General features: G+C 34.5%; 1 protein-coding gene across 3 annotated transcripts in view; it reads right to left on the minus strand.

Annotated features, from left to right (window-relative positions):
• The window catches only part of LOC149537562 (peptidyl serine alpha-galactosyltransferase), a 107,959-nt gene extending 94,813 nt beyond the window's left edge, over positions 1-13,146 (minus strand). Inside the window, exons 1-3 of one of the 3 annotated variants that reach the window (XM_089798966.1) lie at positions 12,664-13,146; positions 12,061-12,574; positions 9,914-10,084 (exon numbers count right to left, since the gene is read on the minus strand). In XM_089798966.1, the coding sequence (XP_089655092.1) occupies positions 9,914-10,084; positions 12,061-12,404 (515 nt within the window). In that variant the 5' untranslated portion in view covers positions 12,405-12,574; positions 12,664-13,146. The remainder of the gene's footprint in view (positions 1-9,913; positions 10,085-12,060; positions 12,575-12,663) is intronic. The other 2 variants (XM_089798965.1, XM_089798964.1) reach the window with 2 other exon arrangements.
• Positions 13,147-15,559: the final 2,413 nt, after the last annotated feature.

Below are 15,559 nucleotides of genomic sequence, written 5' to 3' on the forward strand. Positions count from 1 at the left end.
AATCATTTGTCTGTAGAGAGTAGAATCTATCAGAGGTGATTCTGCAACTGCTTCTTTAAGTTTATGTAAATTAGTCTCCATTGGAGAGGACAAACTTGCAATTCCACATTCAAAATCTCTTCAAGATATCTGATGTGGACTTTCCTTGATTAAGTATGATACTGTCAAGATTTTGTCGTACTTCCAATCCTAGGAAGTAATGGAGAAGCCCCAAGTCTTTCATCTTGAATTCTCTAGTTAGATCCTTCTTGCACTGATGTATAAGATGATCATCACCTATGATTAATAAATCATCAACATACAATATCAGAATTACCATATCATCTTTATCTCTTTTATAATATAAGTTTGGATCGGCTTCATTCTTGGAGAATCCTAAGTCGGTGAGATATTTATCAATCCTTTCATACCATGCCCTAGGAGCCTGTTTAAGCCCATAGAGAGCTTTCTTGAGCCTGCAAAGAAATGCGTTAGGATCATGGGTTTCAAATCCTTCCGGTTGCTCCAGATAGACTTCTTTTGAAATCTTTCCATTTAAGAATGTTGTTTTTACATCCATCTGATGTACCTTCCATCCCTTTGATGTGGCAATTGCTAAGACTGCTCGTACAAAGGTATATCTGGCAACATGAGCAAAGGTTTCTTCATAATCAATCCCTTCTTTCTAAGAAAATCCTCTAGCCACAAATCTAGGTTTAAATTTCTCAATACTACCGTCAGCAACATGCTTTATTTTAAATATCCACTTGGAAGAAACAACAGATTTTCCTTTAGGTCTTGGAACAATTTCCCAAACATCATTTTTCATAATTGTTTGGTATTCTTTTGTCATAGCTTCTTTCCAAGCTGAATGTTTAATAGCATCAGAAGGATCGGTTGGCTCTATTTTAGATAAATCAATCATATTTGTTGTATAACCAGAGAATCTTTTAAGTCTTTTACTTTCTCAGACTGTTCCTGAAGGTGCAGCAAAGTCTTGGGCTGCTTCAACTATTCTTATGGCCCAAAGTGGTCTTTTCTTTGAATTTTCTTCAAGGTTCATATTTTGAATTTCATCTTCGATCTCTTCTAAGTTCTCTCTCTGGAATCGAAATTCACTATTTCTTTCAAAACTCGATAAAGGAGAAGGTTCATCAGAACTTATGGCTCTTTTGAATGCAAGATTTTCCTCAAAGATTACATCTCTGCTAAGTTCAATAGTTTTCTGTCCAGGTATGATAATTCTATATGCTTTAGAAGTTTCAGTATACCCTACAAAGATACCTTTCCTCCTAGAGGGTTCTAACTTGGTTCTCTTTTCTTTTGGAACATGAATATATACAAGACATCCAAAAATTCTGAGATGACTTATATTCGGTTTTACTTTAGTAAATACTTCTTTAGGAGTTTTATCTTTAAGATAGGAGTGAGAGCTTCTATTTTGAATATATACAGCACTAAAAGAGGCTTCTACCCAAAGATGGTATTCTAGATGTTGGTCAAAAATCATAGCCCTAGCAGCTTCTATAATTGTCCTATTCTTTCTTTCAACTACCCCGTTTTGTTCTGGGTTATAAGGAACAGTGTACTCCCTCTTGATCCCTGATTCTTTACAAAACCTTTTAAACAAGTTTGAGGTATATTCTCCTCCGTTATCTGTTCTAAGGGTTTTAATTTTATGTCCTGAAAAATTTTCAGTTAATGCTTTGAATTCTCTAAATCTTTGTAGGATTTTTTCTGATTCCTTGAATTTTAAGAAATAAATCCATGTTTTCCTAGAGAAGTCATCTATGAACAAGATATAATACCAAAATCCTCCAAGAGAAGGATAACATAGGTCCACATAAATCTGAATGAACTAATTCTAGTACATTATTTGTTTTCCTAGTACTATCATGAAAGGGACTTCTAGTGCCTTTACCCAGAGCACACCCCTTGCAAATACTAGGGTGATCTTTATTTAATTTGGGTAATTCAATAACCATCTTTTCCATAGTTGATAAAGTTTCAAAATTTAGATGCCCTAATATTCTATGCCATATTTCATTTGAATCTTCAGCTTCGTGAACTAGGGCTTGAATGGATCGACTAGATTCTATATTCAACTCATACAAATATCCCTTTCTTTGAACAATTAACTTTGCTTTCTTGATGGAAGAGTTCTTAGCCCAAGTTAATACTTTGCCATCCACGAATGCAACATTGTGTCCATCATCTTCAAGTGCTGTAATTGAGATTAGGTTTCTTTTAATCCCTGGTACATAGAGTACACCTTTAAGAAGAAGAGTATTTCCTGTTTTTAGTTTCAAAGTACAGCTTCCAATTCCTTCAACTGAGTGTGCAGAGTTATTACCAATGGTAACTTTACAATTAACTTTTTTTTATAAAGAATCTAGAGTTTCTTTGTATCATGTTATATGTCTGGAAGATCCACTATCAATTACCCATGCCTTATTTGAGATTTCATTTGATAGAGAGGAATACAAAACACGGTTCTCAGGATCATAAGTATCTTCTTCTCTAATGACATTAGTACAATTTGCCTGTTGTTTGGAATTTTCAGGACAATTAGATCTATAGTGTCCAAATTTTTCACATTTGAAACACTTTATTTTAGATAGATCTTTCTTGGGCTTTACATTCTTTTGATTTCCCCTTTTCTTCTTGAAATGCTTCTTCTTGCCCTTATAGGAGTTTGCATTAAGAACGTGAAGTTCTTCATCTTCTACTTTTGGTTTCCCTTCTTTCTTTAGTTTTCTAGACTCTTCTTGAAGACAATCATTCTCAACTCTGTTGAAGTCCGGAAGTTGATCTCTAGCACTTATTTCTTGTGCGAATGTTTCCCATGAATTTGGCAATCCATATATAGCCATGAGTGTTAGTTCAATGTCATTAATGATGGCTCCTATGCTTGATAATAACTCTTAGGAAATAAGAGTTTATCGATTCTCCTTTCTTTATCTGGATGTGATTCAGTTGCCTTTTTAGTGCAAGAACCCTAGTTGCATTGTTTACTTCATATGCATTCCGTAATGCATTCATCATATCATAGGCAGTTGGATGTTTCGTAAACCTAGGTACAATATCATTTTTAACTCCATCCAAGATGATTTGAATAGCTTTTCTATTTCCATTGCTCCATATGGATTTGTGAGGTTCAACAGGGGGTTGTTTGGATGCTCCATCAACAAATTGTTTAACATTGTTTTCTTCAAGAATCATCAAGATTCTAAATTTCCAGACTTCAAAATGTTCTTTCCCATCGAACCTGTCCTTGGGTCTGATTGTGTATGCCATTGAAGATAGGAGAAAACTAATAAATATATATGAAGTCTGATAACTGAATTTTGCAGAGCCCTAGATCTGATAAATTGGCTCTGATACCATGTAAAGTTCTACTAATTCTTTGTTCTTGAATCAGACTTATAGTTCAGTTTTAAATGGTTGAGAATGATCTTCTTAATAATATGTATATTCAGATTGTTTGAAGAAGATATCACTTATCTTCAATGTAGGTCCAATCCTCTTATATTCGATCTTGAATGATTAAGAATATCTCTGCTTTATAATTCATAGGAAGTAGAATACTTAGAAGAGCAGACTGTTGTGTGTTTTTGTGTCTTCTAAACTACATTCACAACCCAAATAAATATCCTATCTAGAGGATATGTCCCTCAAGGGACATAAACCTTAACTTGACATTAATCATAATTAATCTGAAGTCGGCGACTTCAAGAAACTCAGATTAGAATTAACAAACTAAGTATTAGTTTAGTTAAACACAAAACAAAAGCATCTATTGGAAATCATCAGCACCAATAGGAGAGGCATAAATATGCATTAATTGCCAATCATTGGATATATTATTCATAAGAGAAGGTACGGTCTGTACTGTCAGACCTGTAGGATTCTCTAGGTTATATTCTTAACAATGGCAGCCCAGATGGGGCAGAACCAAAAGGAAATGCAATCCTTGCCTCCTCCCAAAACAAAAACAGAAGTCCCTGAACACAACAAGAAAACCTCTCAAACATCACCCACTCAAACCGAAAAACAAAAGAAACAAGAAATAGTGAGTAATCTGTCCACAGATATTAAGATCAAACCACCCAAATTTGTTGGTTCTGAATCCGGCGAGGATGCAGAGGCCTGGTTAACCAAAATGGAACAATACTTTGAAATTAGAAATTTTTCAGAAACCTCAAAAGCAGTTTGGGGAATATATCACTTTACAGGAGAAGCTGCTACATAGTGGGGAAACACCAATGTTGAGCTAAACATTAAAACCATTGCAATTAACCTGAGAAAAATTTGTAACCATTTTTAAGAGCGATTGGTTACCCCAAACTTTTTATGACCAAAAGTTGTTGGATTTCCAAAATCTTAAGCAAGGAGATATGACTGTACACAAAAACTGGGAGAAATTCACCCAATTACTGAAGTATGTACCACCATACCAACAAGATAGGAACTTGAAAGTGAGGAAATTCATCATAGGACTGAATAATAGAATAGGAGCAGTTAATGTTCTCACTCGTCAAACCATGGAAGAAGCTCTACAAAAGGCTGTCCGACAGGAATATAAAATCAAGAGAGATGACTCCATCCAGGATAATAAAAGAAAAACAAACTGGAATACAGGAAGTATAGATACTAGATCTCAAAAGAAACACTTTAAGGATTATAAATTTAGCAAACCAGAATCAAAAGGGAATGGAATCAAGGATTTTAAAAATAATTTCAATACAAATAAGAATAATAAGGACAGTGAAAAGAAGGGGCCACCTTCAGGATGTTTCACTTGTGGAGGAGATCAATATGCTAATAAATACCCTGTCAAGACCAATACCAATCAGCCGCACCGACCACCCCTTTCACAACAGCAGCATGTTTATCTGCAAAAGATCCACGTGACCCTTGACAATAGACAAGCAGAACAATAGATAGGCCCGATCGAAGCTTCGGCTAAGATCTACGGGAACCCTATTTCTATTTTAATTGATACTGGAGGTTCAGGATGTTTTATATCGCCTAAACTATTAAGTAGATTTTCAAATACATCTAGTTTTATGGCAAAACCATGGACAGTCGAGTGTGCAAACTAGTCAAGGGCTAAGGTAGAGCAGTGTTTGTTTGAGGCTTGGGTTGATTTTCCAAATTTCTCCACTGAATTGAATTTGTATGTAGCACCTCTTGGGTCTTATGATATTATTATAGGCATTAATTGGCTCAGTGAGTATAAGGCCAAAGTTGATTGTCTTGCTAAAATTGTAGGTTGTTTGGATGACCAAGGCAAACCTGTAAGCATTAAAGGGATTAAACATGAAATTAAATCAAAACAGATATCCACCATGCAACTTAGGAAATGTCAAAGAAAAGGCTGCGAGATTTTTGCAGTAAGAGTTGAAGATATGAGAGATCCTATAAACAACACTTATGGAGATGACTACATTTTTTAAGATGGGGAAATCGGAGAAAAAATAAAGGAATCTTTCGAAGAAAAGTATCCCTATCTAAAGAATTATCAGGATGTGTTTCCCGAAGAACTCCCTGGTTTACCTCCATCTAAAGTCTTTGATTTTACCATAGATTTGTTCCCAGGAGCAAAACCCATCTCTCGAGCACCTTATCGAATGACCACCACAAAATTAATGAAGTTGCAAATGCAATTGCAAGATATGTTAAATAAGAAACTGATCCAGCCCAATATTTCACCATGGGGAGCCCCAGTATTGTTTGTTAGGAAGGACGGAACTATGAGATTATGCATAGATTATAGAATGCTCAATAAGGTTACTATCAAGAACCAAACCACACTTCTTAGAATTGACGACCTCTTTGATCAAATGAAAGGCGCTACAGTATTTTCAAAGATTGATTTGAGGTCAAGATACCACCAGCTTCATATTAAGAATGAAGATATTCACAGACTGCACTCAAAACTAGGTATGGACATTATGGGAAGCATTTTATTGAATACCATTCCCATACAAGGCAAATTTGAGAAGACCAAAAGCAGATCGATTTATAAAACAAGCAATCAATCAAGAAAAGTAATCTAACAAGCATCACTGCTCATGATAGCAGATCAACAAATTATATCAGCAATCAGGATCAGATCAGAAACATTTATTGATTGCAGGCAGTAGCATTTATGTTCATGGTGGTATGTGTGTTTAATATGTATGCTTGATATATGCAGCAAGATAATGTTTACATGTGCAATTCCTTACATATTGATATAAGCAATAATTCAGTTAATATATTTGATACATAACATCATATACATTAGATTTAAGCCATAATGTGGATTTCCAGTTTATTCATTAAATGACAGCAATAAATCATGGAGAGGTGAGGGAGGAAATACAAGGAGGGAGAAACTTATACAATCTTCCTCAGTAGGTACACCACTCCATGAAGGCCACATGAGGTCAAGAGAGATGGTATATCTGCTCTTAGGCCTAGGGTAGAGGATCACTTCGAGCGCCCTATTAATGTTTAGTTCTTTTGCCTCATTTCTTTTTGGTTCTTGAATCATGTTTTCTCTTGGTTTTTATACATGTATGTTATGGGAGGTTTTTTCTTATTTATGTTGGTTTTTTGTTCATTTATTGTTTGTTTTTCTTTTTGTTTTTTGTCTCCTTTATTTGTTTATTTTGTGGTTTTTGCATATAGCTTTATATGCATTTCCATAGTTTGTATTTGTTGATACCATTTTTTTGCTCTTTTTTGGTGTATCATCTCATTTTGTTTATAGTTTTACTCTTTTTGTGTGTGTGTTTATTTAATCTGTATAGTTATTCATCTATTTTGTGATTTTTTCTTCTTGTTATTTTCTTCCTCTTTTGATGATTTTTCTTTCATTTTCCTTGGTCTTTCTTTCTTGGCTTGTCTATTCCCTTTCCCCACTCTCATCTTTTTTAAGTGTTTGTTTGGTCTGCAACTTGTCATTTTTTGCATCCTTGAACTCTCTCATCTTGATGATGGATCATGGAGTATGATCTGAAACCATAGTTACACCGCCTTGGGGGACGGGGGGACGGTAGAACGGGGGGACAAGTTTCTGGGACAGGGGGATAGAGGGGCTTTAATTTGGGGATGGTGGGGGGACAATGGGGGGACGGCAGCAGGGGACAAGAGGGGTGTATATATCTATGCATATGGTACTTAAAATGATAGTTATGAAAATATGTATTGCAATATAGGCTATAAAGATGTAAAAGAGTAAATATTGAAACATTGCTTTGAATTGGAACATCAAACATTAAACATAAATAGTCGAATCTGCAAATACTGAATATTGGGATGTCCCTCATCCTCGGCAGAGGTGGCGGCATCTGGTGGCGCCGCTGGGGACGGAGAGACGAAGTCCCCAAGTCTCCAGTGCATTGAAGTCTTGAAGACGTCAGGCAAAAACGGGGGAGATGCGTCTCCGTGTTACTATGTCCGAAACGTTAATGTTCAAAAAAGTTGATACACAATCATTCCTACAAGCATACTAGCATTGTCATGGATTGTGGAAACCTACTATCTTTAATTTACCCTATTGTAGTTTCTCCTCCAACCTTTACATGGATTGATCGTTGGGATGGATTCAAGGGAGTCTCAATCTTAGGGTCAAATTAGGGTGACATTAACAAAGAGGGCGAGTAAGGATGGATGGCAGAAGGTCACATGAGGCCAAGAGGGACGGTATATTCACTCTTGCACCTAGAGCAGAGTATGATTTCAAGCACTCAATCATGTTTGCTTATCCAAGCCCTGTTATTGTTGAATCCAAACAATGAATTAAATATATTATATGATTAAGATGATTGAGAGTACATGTTCTTTAACTCTAGTAATTGATTTTTTGAATTGTATCTTCATTATTCAGTAATTGTCAAACATGATTGCAGGATCTCAACTAGGATCTGTCCTGTTTTTACATTCTTTGGGTAAAGTTACATCTCTAACTATATGATGTTCATTGTTTTTATTGAACTTGTGATTAGGGTAAAATATATGGTAATCCCATAAAGAGATTTTACACTGCTAAAGTGCTGTTGTGTTTTTCAGGCTATATTAATGCAACTACATGTAATCTTACATTCTGATGAAGAGAAGGCATGACCCCACTCTTCTGTATAATTTATACATTAGTTTGCTAAGGGTAAATTTTTATGGCGATTCTCTCGTTTATAGACCGTTTAAGTTCTTATGTTTATTCTCTCTTTTTTATGTTGTTTCAACCTTCAAACATCTACTAGCTTCATTTCATTCTATTTAACTATTTCATCAATTTTAGAATTTAGACTATCAAAGTTTTAAGGATAATATCATAATTCTATTTATAGCAAATACTTGTGGCCAAGCAAATCTAAATCGACTATATCAAATTTCAAGCATGTTAACGTTCATGTTGATCAGTTAGAAACACAATAAGTTCAAAGGTATGGATTCATAATTTATATAGGTTTTCCCCTGGTTTGGTTCTCTTCCATAACATCTTCATATTTAAGGTAAATGTTGGGTTCTTACACCACAACAGAATACAACAAATTAGTTAATAGTATGACAAGAATAATTTATGTTAGAAACACTGTTTATAAAACTGATGTTTGTGGCCATGCAGCAATTATATGTACAGAGAATTATTTTGATTAGGGATTCCAATTGGAAATTCATTGAAATGACCAAAGACAATTAACGGCCAGAGGTGATCAGTAAGCACTCGACAAGACAGGTAAGAACGAGATATATCGTATCCTTCTTAAGGCAACTCCAATATTAGTAGAAACATGTGGTTGCAAATAAAAACCAGTAATATGATAATGGACTGGTAACATAGCTTCCATGATAAAGATACTACCAAATGAAAATAACTGCTAAAACATCCTTCAATCTCCTCAACGCAATAAATTCTCTCATCACTTGCATGTGCATGTATTGTAACATGGAGTAATTATGGTTTACCCTAGAATATATATTTAGAGAAATCAGAAAAGAGAGTTTGAGTAGAGCATGTAGGCAAGCAGAGGACAAAGCATCTTAAATTTGAAGGAAGAAGAATATTAAAGGCATCCATCATATGAAACCTTGTTCTCACGGTAACAGATAAGGAATTTATGAGGCAGAATGATGATATATTCTATGGACAGACCTCTGGCCTTAGGTCATGACTGCTGCCTTTTTGGGTCATTCATCATCAATCGTGTGAACGGAAATATGTTGAACAATCTACACCTGCCTATATATATCTTAATTTTATTTTTCAAATATCATTTGCTCTCTGGTCAGGGTAATTCTAACTCTTTTTAAATATCCATTCCCCCTCTACATACAGGGGCTGATATGCATTAAGTATTTCGTGTATGTCAGCATGTGAACTAGTTTAGTCATTTTCAAAAATTAAACTTTACCAGAGGTGTTTTCTTGATTTTCTTGATTTTTTTTCTTATATCATTTAACAACCAGACATCTAACTTAAACAAACTCAACGCAACGTAGAAACCAATAAAGATATAAAAAACATGTGTTTAAAAGAAGAAATGACCTAAAGCTGAACCCAGTGATTAAATTCTTGACCAACACTAAAGTACATTTCAAAAAAATTCAGGAAACATCACATATATGACCACTATTTTTTCTTCAATACTGCACTTTCCATGTTGAATGGTTAGTGTTTCAAACTGAAAATAAATGATCTAATTCATTTCATGTCCATCTAAGCCATGTATTTTAAGGAAATCACTAAAAACAATTGAAGAAATTTCATAGGAATAAGGAAAATTTTAATATCTTAGTAATGTATACATCAAAAAGCCAGGTTTTTTCATTTTGAAAAACCATGTTGGTACATCATTGTCTTCTCAACAATCAAAATACAAAATAAACAAATGAAATACTAGCCACTTATCAGACCAAACACAGAGAAACTGGAAGTACATACCCATAATGAGCAGCCACAGGCTTGCCCTTTTCAACACCTAGTTCCCAAGGAATAATTGGTCTTCGTATAATCATGTCTGCATCTAAAATTACAACCCAGTCAACATTCTTTGCATCTTCACTATGATTAAGCCAATGGACAACACCAGCCGGTTTGTTTATTGCTGGATACCTGCAGAAAAATGGATACCATGGAAACACTTAGGACCATTACCAGTGTAACAAAGAACAAAGGTAAGTATAAAAGTGAGCTACATAATGGCAGGACAAACAGACCTTAGAAGTTAGAACTGGTGCATACATGCACATATGGCACTCAATCAAAATTATTCGTTCTCACATTAAGTACTAAATAATTTTTATAGTAATCAATTTTTTTTGCCCTTTTCCTGGCAAACAAATTAATAAGGCCTTCTCGGCAGTTATTTTCTTAGAAAATAAGTGAAGTTTGAAAATAATGCTTATCGTTAGTAATCACTAACCTCTAGAATAACTTAAGAGTTACCACTAATAACTTAATAAGATAAGTTACTGTCTAAATGAATTTCATTTCAAAAGGTGTACGTTCAGAATAGAACCTCCTATTATATACATGTATATTAAGTTATCTATAGCTGTCCATATGTTGTGTGGCATTACGATTTCGTATGTCTGGAATGATCCTGACATTCAAATGGATTTAGTACAAACTGGAACAATGCAAGTATAGGATCTTGCATCCAATTGACCTATATTGTAGCGTACGGATATAAATTTCACACCCTTCCCCGAATAAGGTAACTAGGTCCGGGAAACAGAAGAAATTCCTGTAGCCATCTTAAGGAAATGAAAGAAAATGTATCTGAAATTTGTGGAGAATCTTGAAAAACTCGTCACAGCTTGGTAAAATCCTGAAAACACTTTTTCAAGTTTTGAAAATATTCTGAAAATAGGAGTTCCAGCAAAAGTTGCTTTTGGAGAATTCTGAATTTCCAAATTTTCTACAAATATTTTTGTAAATTCCATGCCTTCTTAAGGGTCCGTTTGGTTCGTGGAATTGTAGAAATCAGGATTTCTACAAATCTTGGTTTTGCCAAATCAAGGCTTTGCAAATCTTCATTCCTATTTTTGGGATTTTACTTGTACTGTTTGTTTCACTCGGAAGATGCGTGTGAAGACACATTTTTATGTGTAAACTTGGAGTTGAAGACAGACTTCAAAAAGTAGTCCAATCTTTTGTTTTTACACTCCTCGAAAAACATAACCAGGTTTTGATTTTCAATTCCTACTTGCTAGTAGGAAGTCGGAAAACCTGGTTTTGAGACAAAATTGGAAGGTATTCTAATTTCATTTTTGCCAATTTTGGAACACAAGCAAAAATTTTCAAATCCAGATTTTGAAAAAGCCAATTCCTGTCATCTTCCACGAACCAAACAGACCATAAAGAGTTACCAATAGTGGGAAAAATTGGGAACTAAGAAATTAGATTCTGACATGCTAAAAAACTGTTCAGAGGGTTGTCACAAAAAAAGTTTGATACAGTTCAAGGGGTAGTTGCTGATAAGCAGATAAATTCAAAACTCGTTGAATAAAAGAGCGTCATAGATCGATCTTCAGTTTTTGAAAACTTTAACAAAAGAAATGAATAAATCTTCCTTCACCCGGAAACAACTCAAAAACAGAGAAACGAGCATAATGCGGGGTTGGTCGATTGCCTAGTTTCTCAAATTTTCCAAGCTTTGTTGGTCAATGGTAATTTTTGGAAGAAGACATTAGCTTATACTAAATGAAAAAACCTATGCTTTCCTAAGAAATAGGCATACTTCCTACATCTCTTATTTTCTATATCAGATTAATTACTCAATCATTTTTCATTTGAGAAACAATTTCCATCACTCAAAATTTGCTCTACTCGCAGGAAAATGAATATTTGTTTGCGAAACAATTTCCATCGCTTAAAATTTGTTCTAATCACAAGTAAAATGAATATTTGTTTGCGAAACAAGTTCCATCACTTAAAATTTGATCTACTCACAAGTAAAATGAATATTTAAACTAAAGTGATTCATTTGAAATGCAATCACATAACCCAATTTCAGAACCAGGAAGCCGAAAGCCATGTTAACAAAAATATTCATAGATCACATTAAAAGGGGAATAATGAATCACCAGTCACCAGTGACAGGATGTCTGCTCATTGATGGCACATTATGAGTGGGGGCCAAGTCCATGCCTCTATAATTCTGAAGCTTTTCCTCTGTGCAGCTCAATAACCTTGTTATGGGACCTGGGTGTCCACTCTTTCTGTAGCTATGCATTAAGCCCACTGTCTGCCAGTCAAAATAATTGTGGCATTCCACAGAAAATAATGTGTGCATTCTCCAGCCGAAATCCTGGGTCTTGTTATTTGCAGCTTCCATGGCCTCTCCAAAACTAGCAAACACCAAGAAAACTGCCATAATCATGACAAAACATGTTCGCTCCAGCTCACTATATACCCCTGATGCCCCCATTCCTGTAGAGCGTTCCTGTCTATCGATGCACGAAATCGTTTGTCACTCAGATATGTTAAACATACATGGATTCCGAGGCCAATTATGCTCAGTTGTTGCAAGACCCAATTTGAGCAAATATACTGTCAGTGAATTGCAACATGAATACCCAATCTCAGATCCGTGAAATCCTTCACAAAATTGCATTTTATTCAATTGTTTAACTCTAACCCGATTAGAGCAATAGGCCTATTATAATCAACTTCAGAGTAAATATTACCTTCTTCCCTGCATGTTATGGTAAGCCTGGTCAACTCCCATCGATGAAGCCACATGCGCTCATTATAATATACTGGTTATATACAGGGTTGATCATCGTGATCCACTATGCAAGCCGAGTTCACGGACTCGGTCACTCCTCGCTATTCCACTTCTGTGAATACTGGCCTGAATGCATTTTTCCGTGCAATGTCGGAGATTGTTTCTCTCTGTTATCGACAGCAACGTGGAGAGGTATTTACTTTGACTTCGTGAATATAGTCGAGGCCTCGTATTATAATGGTGTCTAAAAACGTGTGTGCATATGATAAATACGCGCATCATGTTTCTGACTAGCTAGGTTGGATATGCCCATCTCAATTTCTGTTCCGTTATCAATTTTATGTCATTTCTTTTTCTCGATATTTCTTCACTTAGGGATCATTTTTATGTGGATTTTTTTCCCAAATAATAGAGACTTTTATGAGTTCGCAATCATGAAAATGAGGGTATAGTTAAATGCCTCTTATAATATATATGGGGCAGTTTCAAATTATTGGTATTTCATATTATTGTTATTCTTTTTCTCAATATTTCTTCACTTAGGGATCATTTTTATGTGGATTTTTTTTTCAAATAATAAATACTTTTATGAGTTCGCAATCATGAAAATGAAGGTATAGTTAAATGCCTCTTATAATATATATGGGACAATTTCAAATTATTGGTATTCCATATTATTGTTATTATTATTATTATATGTGGATCTAAAAATAAATAGTTATATAAGAGATTAGGAAAGATTTTTAACTTTTTATTTTTAGTGTTATTATTTCTACTTGTAAAATGTTATACTCTATTAATTAAAAGGAATATTAGTTATTAGTTAGGAAAAAGGGGTATGTCAGAGTTTAAGAATAGATGTAAGAAATTAATCAATAATAAATATAGAAAATTGTTTGGTGGTAGGAATGGAGGAGAGGGTTGCAATCTTCTAGTTTATTTCATATATTAGCAAGGATAGTACAGTAAGTATTGGGTTCTTAGTAAATAAGACTACTCTCTTTGTTATTGAGCTTGAAAATGGCAAATTACCATTTTCAAGCAAGAGAACATGTTGAGCCTACCTAGCTAAAATGGTTGTGCTTGTCAAGTAGCAACACAACTATGAGGTACTTCAATTCACATAGGACTAACTCAAGATTCCATAGTCAAAAGTAAGTTATTATATATCAAAGAAATTATGATCAATTTTTTCCTCGTAGTAGAGATAATACGTCATTAATTTAGGCAAACCTTTAAATACATCAAAAGATAGATTTAATAAGCAACCAATAGGTCGATTTCATCAAATATATGATGAGGTGATACTATAGTCATTTTGCCTCTTTTTGCCACAAACTGCTCTCTGTTTACTATGTCTGAGGATGAGAATGGGGTATAAATGTTTTTTTCCTCTAGCCATGTGGTGTTTATCTCCCCTAGTGCTCAAATTAAAGGTTGAGCATCCAAACTTGTACAAGGAACTTAGCAAGATGGAACTAGTATGTCAAATGGATTTTGGTGCACCCTTGTAACCTATTTATATTTCACGTATGACAATGGAGCAACATAACACAAATGTGGTAGGGAGAAAGTCGCTACTACATTTGGGGCCACATTTCGACAATAATTTTGTTTAGATGCGACCCACTTTATGAATTTAGTTTTTATTTGGAACTCTCCTTGATTTCGTCAAAATTTTGACTACATTCTTTTAACACCATCAAAATTCCTACAATCCCAAGTAATACAAGAAAAAAAAAGACAAAACTCCAAATCATTTTTATAGCACTCGACTAAGAAAGCACTCAAACCTATGAAAGTGAAAATCTACAAAAGGATAACAGTAGTTTGAATGTCATTTGAAACTCAAGAGACCAAAAAAAATTTAAGAAAATTATAGGTCCACTACTTAGGTTTCACTACTGATGTGTGTTTCAAAGTTATACTAGTTAGCTTAAGATATTTGGTAATGGTGTTCGGATTTTTTTCTAAATAGGTTTTCCATATTTTGTTTGTATCTAGTGAAAATTTCTCTCGAGATTCATTCATCCTTACTTTTTTAGAGGTTTTTAGACCATAGCGTAAGGGCCTTCCTCAAAATCCCTATGGTGATGTTGATAATATACCAATCAAAGTTTCATGTTTTTTTTTCTTCCCCATTTTCATCATCATGCATTAGAAAATGCAAAATCTTGAGGAAAGAAATTAGGTTTCATTTTCTAGGTAGAGAAGCATGATATTATGTAAATCCTAAGGTTAAACAAAAAGCTAGTGACTGCAAAAAAAAAGGCGAAAAAAAGGAGAAAGAAATAAAGTTTTTTTCCCAAAACTGCACGGTAGAATGCTAAGAAAATATAATGATTGTACATTAAAAAGCAAAAAAAAATCTATTTTGTCTTATAGGTAGAGAACTATAATAATGTACAGACATTAGGGCTTAACAATAACCTAGCATGTATGAGGAGTCTGGTCAACTACCTTGGGATATTGAAAGATGCTAGGGGAAAAGCACCATATTATCTAGCACATAGTTGCCTGTAAAGTAAATGAAAAAAAAAAAAAAATTTGCACTAATACATTATTGCACTTTTTTTATCCCTTAAGATTTTTAGTTTTGAGATGGGATGTTTGCATAAGATGGGTAGTGGGACTCCAAATGGGATAGTTGTAGGAGCCTCACTTGTGCCAACAACTCTTCAGTGTGACTCAGGTGTTGAATTGATTGTCAACTGGTGTCTCAACTGGTGTCTCCTCATGGGTAGAATTCTTAGGTTATGAGTAGAAGTCAATATCCAATTATAAATTTCCATTGGCAGTAAGAAATATATGATGCAAACCTGTAATTAGTCATCATCATAAAAATAAATTCACCC

This window comes from Cupressus sempervirens, chromosome 9, assembly GCF_028749045.1.
Source record: "Cupressus sempervirens isolate cs-2001-9-10 chromosome 9, ASM2874904v1, whole genome shotgun sequence".
In the NCBI taxonomy this organism is placed as follows: domain Eukaryota; kingdom Viridiplantae; phylum Streptophyta; class Pinopsida; order Cupressales; family Cupressaceae; genus Cupressus; species Cupressus sempervirens.